General features: G+C 33.5%; 1 protein-coding gene across 1 annotated transcript; it reads right to left on the reverse strand.

The window, feature by feature from the left end:
• Nucleotides 1–1,736: 1,736 nt before the first annotated feature.
• LOC145029517 (Protein kinase superfamily protein) lies at nucleotides 1,737–4,607 on the reverse strand. Its single transcript, XM_078978032.1, has one exon. The coding sequence runs from the start codon at nucleotides 4,184–4,186 to the stop codon at nucleotides 2,240–2,242; it is 1,947 nt and encodes a 648-aa protein (XP_078834158.1). The 5' UTR covers nucleotides 4,187–4,607; the 3' UTR covers nucleotides 1,737–2,239.
• Between the last annotated feature and the right edge of the window lie 1,031 nt (nucleotides 4,608–5,638).

A 5,638-nucleotide genomic window follows, 5' to 3' on the forward strand; every position in this document is an offset into this window, starting at 1 on the left:
TCGTAACCATTATTTGTATTAAATAAAATAAATAATAGGTGAAAGATTAAAGATGTGTATATGAAGCACCGCTCACATGATCTAAAATTTATTAGTATTTTTCTTTGAAAATATTTAAACTTTTTAAAACTTTGTTGTAGAGTTAGGTTCCAAAAAACTAAAATAAACCCACGTCTAGCTTGCAAAAAGGGAACATGTTCTCATTGTCAAATTAGCTCATGTCTAGATTATAAAAAGGAAAAATATTTCCATTGTCAATATGGGACAGCATACGAGTCTCAACCTTTTCCTAATACGAATATACATGTTGATGCTAGAAATTAATTTCAAACAACAATTATATTTCTCCATACTTAAAACACTTTAAAACAAAAGTCTCATGTACCCACAAAGTTTATACATAGTATTACAAATAATAACACACATAATTTATCATGTAATGAAACGCTTTTTAAAATCACAAAAATATGGTTAACGACATGTATTCATCGTATTTACTCACCTCCATTAAATGTAGACAGATCGGATCGGAAGACTACATTATGTTTTTTAGAGTGGCTAAACATATACACACTATCCTACTTCTAAAACTACATCTATTTGTAACCTCTGTATATCGCCTTTTGATGACTATACTTTAAGTGATGTTTAGATGTGGTCACCTAATTATGAACATTAATTAAGCAATTATTCAATAATTACCTCAATAATACTTAGATTAGGATTATTAAACTATAATACGAGTCATTTTAACAAATAGAATGAATATTACAAAAATTATCATCAGTGCATCATTTTCCTGATTTGTGAATTTACTTTGTAAGGTTGATTAAAATTTTGTAAAGACTAAAGAATATTTTTTAGGTCGTGCAAACTCAAACGGATAATTCTTTCAATAGTGAACAATATGAATGGTCTAAATTTATTTGTAAGGTCATGCAAAATGTGAGGTGACTCCATTTCGAACATAAACTTAAAAAATGTCTAACGATTCCAACTTGACTTAGTATTCAATATCATTCCAAAAACTTGTTAAATAGGCCATTTAACATCAAAAACAATCATTCAAGTTATGATTTACAAATTAGACATAAATATCATAAGAGTAAGTTTACCCTTCAACATGAGTTCATTTGATCGAAATTAATCTCCAAACAAGTTTTATATGAATGTAGATTCTTTAGAATTTATTTTCATGCAACGATACCAAACTAGTTTGCATCACGGATTGAGATTCCAATTGCTCAATTTTAACCAAACACTAAAGCTAAGTTCAAAACCATCTCTAGAACTCATGATCTCTATATAAACTTCAAATCACAACTAATGACCCATTTATTTAAGTTTATAAAACAATTTTATATAGTAGATTAATCATTAAATCATTGTATATAACTTCAAAATATTACTCCATCAAGCTAGGGTTCATGAATTCCTGAATTCACCATTGAAGGTGGAATAATGATTCCCTCATGATCTAATGTTTGAATCTAGACTTAAAACTTATCTAAATCTTTCTAATTAATAACAATCTCTAATGTGGAAAAATCCACAAACCCTAACTTGAATTCTAGATGAAAAAACAAGAGAAGTTATTATTGGAATATAGTGATTTTCAAAATCACAAAAAAAAATGCAACGGAAGCAAATTAAATTTCATAATCCAAGAGGATCACAAGTTCATCGATTCAATGCAACGAAAAATAAACCTAGAAAGTTAAGTTTCAAAATAGGTAGGGCCAATATGAAAATACCCATTACAAAATGGGTGGGCATATTGCCAAAATATCCTCCAACATCTCCTTAATTTTCTTTATCTAAGGTTAAGCTTTCAACACAAAAGCAAATTTCAAAGAAATTTTAACCACCCAAAAATAAACTCATATAATGATCTTTTTTCGTAGTTCTTTGTGATGGAGGGTTATGGCAGAGATCAATGACGAAACCAAATATATCAAGCTAAAGGTTTGGAATCATGGTTTATTTAAAAAATTTCCTTATATGGTCAAGAATCCTCTTCACCATTTTAGGGTTTTCATTGAACAACCTCTTGATCTTCGTCAGCCAGATATTTGTTGTAGTTACTTCAATTGAAGAACCATACGTTTACAACTTCACATAAAGAAGGTGATCCTCTTCAATAAAAATAATCGGTTGATCAGCTTTTAACTTTTAGACTAAATTATCCAGGAGTCAACCAATTTAACTAATATACAAATGCAACAAGAACACCACACCTTCAATCGGCATTGTTGTTCTTCCTCCTTGATTTGGATTTCCCGACCAATTTGGAAGGCGGTGATGGTGAAAACTCAAACGGAACCACCGGGAGATCCATTTCCCCTTTCAAAATCTTCACAATATCCCCAATATCCGGCCTCAACTCCGGCATCTTCTGTAAACAAGCGAGAGCCAAATTCACACACAAAATCGCCTGCACCTTATTATAACATTCACCCTCTTTCAATCTCTCATCCATTAATTCCAACAAATCACCACCTTGAGCCAATTGTCGACACCAACTTATCAAATTCGCCTTCTCAAGCTTCATCGGTGATGATAGAACATGTAATGGTCTTCGACCAGAAACAATCACCAGAATCAGTACTCCAAAACTGTAAATATCGGTTTTCTCCATTAAATAACCGCAACCACCGTATTCTGGTGCTACGTAACAAAGCGTCCCTCGCATGCTTGTTGTGCTGCTGAGTTCGCGGCTGAAGAGATCTTCGCTGTTCTTCTTTGAGTTCTTCCTGAAACTGAACTCTGTGTTTGGATCGATCTCGTTTTCGTGATTATGACGGTTTGTTTTTCGTTTTTTTCGGAAGATCGAGAGCTTCAATTTTCGTTTCATCTTCTTCTTCTTCTTCTCGACTTTCTTATTGCTGAGTTCGTCGAGGTGTTCTTCTTTCCACCATTCTTGCATTTTCCGGTGTGGTTTCCAGCCACTCTGTTCTTCGTTTTCTGGTTTGTTTTCGTTGTCGTTGGAATCCTTTAATTCAAAGTTCTTATCATCATCCCAATCTGGATTGGCCGATGAACAGGTTTGACTTCCGATCCATTCTCGGACGTAATCCTTGCTGCAAAGCTCACCGCTGCCCTCTTGTTTCCACCACCAATCTTTCCCCCATTGTTTCTTGCCAGTTTTGCGATCGTCGGAGGGATTCATATTGGATTCTCCAATGTGATTATTATCGAAATTAAGACCTAAATCGTCATCATAATTCGTGAATTTATTGTTAATCCAATCATCACCACCACCATTTTCAATGTCCTTTCCTTTTTCGTTTGTGAACCCAAATTTTGGATTATTACACACAACCTTATTATTGGTCGGCGTCGAAGAGGAGGAAGCCTGTAGAGCAAGAGCGAAATCTACCTCATTAGCGGTACTACTATCGACTGGAGTTCCAATCGCCGGAGACTCTCCGACGCCGCCGCCAGCTAAAGTTCCTGATAGATCCTGACTGAACAAATCCACACCGAATTCCGGCTCGATCTTCAATTTCGACAATCCGAAATCGGCGAGTTTTGCACGGAACTCAGTGTCGAGTAAGACGTTGCTAGGCTTCACGTCTCCGTGAATCACCGGCGGATCACATTCCCGGTGTAAGAACTCAAGTGCTCTAGCAACATCTAGGATGATATCGAATCTTCTCTCCCAATTCAAGCTACGATCGGAGAAAAGAGATTCCTGTAAGCTCCGATTCGGCATGTACTCATAAACCACCAATCGCTTCCTCTTATCAAAGCAATACCCTAACAATGAAACGATAAACTGCGACTCTAATCCACCGAGGATTCGAAGCTCAGTTTGGAACTCACGCTCGGCGTCTAACGACTCCGAATCAAGCATCTTCACAGCAACGAGTTTTCCATTTCTGAGTATACCACGGTACACGGTACCCGAACCGCCTTTTCCGATATAATTATCATCGGAGAAGCCATTGGTGGCGGAGTTGAGCTCTTTGTAGCTGTAACGACATAGTTTCAAAAATTCTGGACACGAATCAAGAGGACTAGTACGAGTCCGATGAATCAACGTATACCACAGGTAGTAAAGCAAGTAAAGAACTCCAATAAGTATAAGAATTGATGAAAAAACAGTGATTACGAGGAAGATGAAGGTAGCTCTGTGTTTTGTGGACTGTTGATGTGGGAAAGAAGAAGGTTGTCTTGAAGGCATTGTGTTTGTTGATCTCCCCAATTATCCACTCCAGAACGAAGTTAAAAACTGGTATACAAGGACAAATAGAGGATCTAGGGTTCTATAGTGTTATGAATTCGCCATGGGAATTTGGAGCTGCGCTTGACTCATTATCCGAGGGAGGTTAAGCTTTACAGTTGGAATAATCATAATCATGAATCATGGAAAATTACCAATTTTCGCATTGATTGGTCTTTGAAAGAATTTTCAAATCTGTTGTTAATGATGGAGATTTTGGATTGAGAATTTGTTTGTTTGGTGGGGAGATTAAGAGGGGACCCATGAGGCAGTGTAGCTTTTGACTAAAGAGAAAGAATTTGCAGGTAAGGAGAATGACTTTTTGGGGAGAGATGAAGGAAAATGGAGGGAAGTCGGGAACACACTTACAGGTGGACTGTAGGCTTGTAGTTAATTTATGCTCAAATAAAAATTTATACAATATGTATTTAAATATAAATATTCTTGGAAAAAATAGCAAAACAATATAATATAATATAATGCTTTAAAATTTTATACAATATGTATATAAATATAAATATTCATGGAAAAAATAGCAAAAACAATATAATATAACATAATGCTCTCATTTTATTTTATAGATAGACTAGATGGTTTGAAACATCACTGCATCTCGTTTGAAACGCAATCAAAAACCAAAAAATTAAAATAATAGATTATTAGGGTGGTATTTAGACCGACTTCAATGGATACATAAAAAAAATAAAGTTTTGGTGCGAAAATATGTTTCAATGACCACCAAACTCAACAAACTCAACATAGAAATTATAGAATTAAATATTGTTTTTATATTTTGTGTAATACTAATTGAATAGTACATTTATATTTGATTTAATATTATTTATCATACAAAAACAACTTTCTGAATTGTTTAATATTATTTTGGTTAGTTTTATAACTTTTACAACTTTAATAATTATTCTATTCTATATTATAATATGAAACAATGTTTTTTGTGTAAACTTTTAGTGTGGTTGGAGTAAAAAAAAAATTATGTTAAAAATACACAAATTTAATGATATTTTTAGTGGAATGCTTGGAGTTGTTCAGAGTGTGTATATTTGTTGTAATTTTTTAAATTATTACAATATAATATTCTGTGAGACTATTAAAATAGTTTTTTTTTTATGATAGACTAAAATAAAATGATTTTATTTTAATCATCTTCTATCCAGATCTGATCCTGACATATCAGATGTCTTGTGCAAAAACAAAATAAGGCCTTATCATTTTATTTTTTAAATTATTATTAAGTAAATTTGCTATCACAAAGTTACTATCAAGCATTTCCTAAATTCATGATCATAACATCATGTATCCACTCATTATATGTTCTAGTTTCTAAAATAATATATGTTCATTGAAGTATCTTTTTTATCATCATCAATACAATTCAAGGCGGCTACTCTTCAT

Source organism: Lactuca saligna, chromosome 1 (assembly GCF_052625555.1).
Source record: "Lactuca saligna cultivar CGN05327 chromosome 1, ASM5262555v1, whole genome shotgun sequence".
Taxonomy (NCBI): Eukaryota; Viridiplantae; Streptophyta; class Magnoliopsida; order Asterales; family Asteraceae; genus Lactuca; species Lactuca saligna.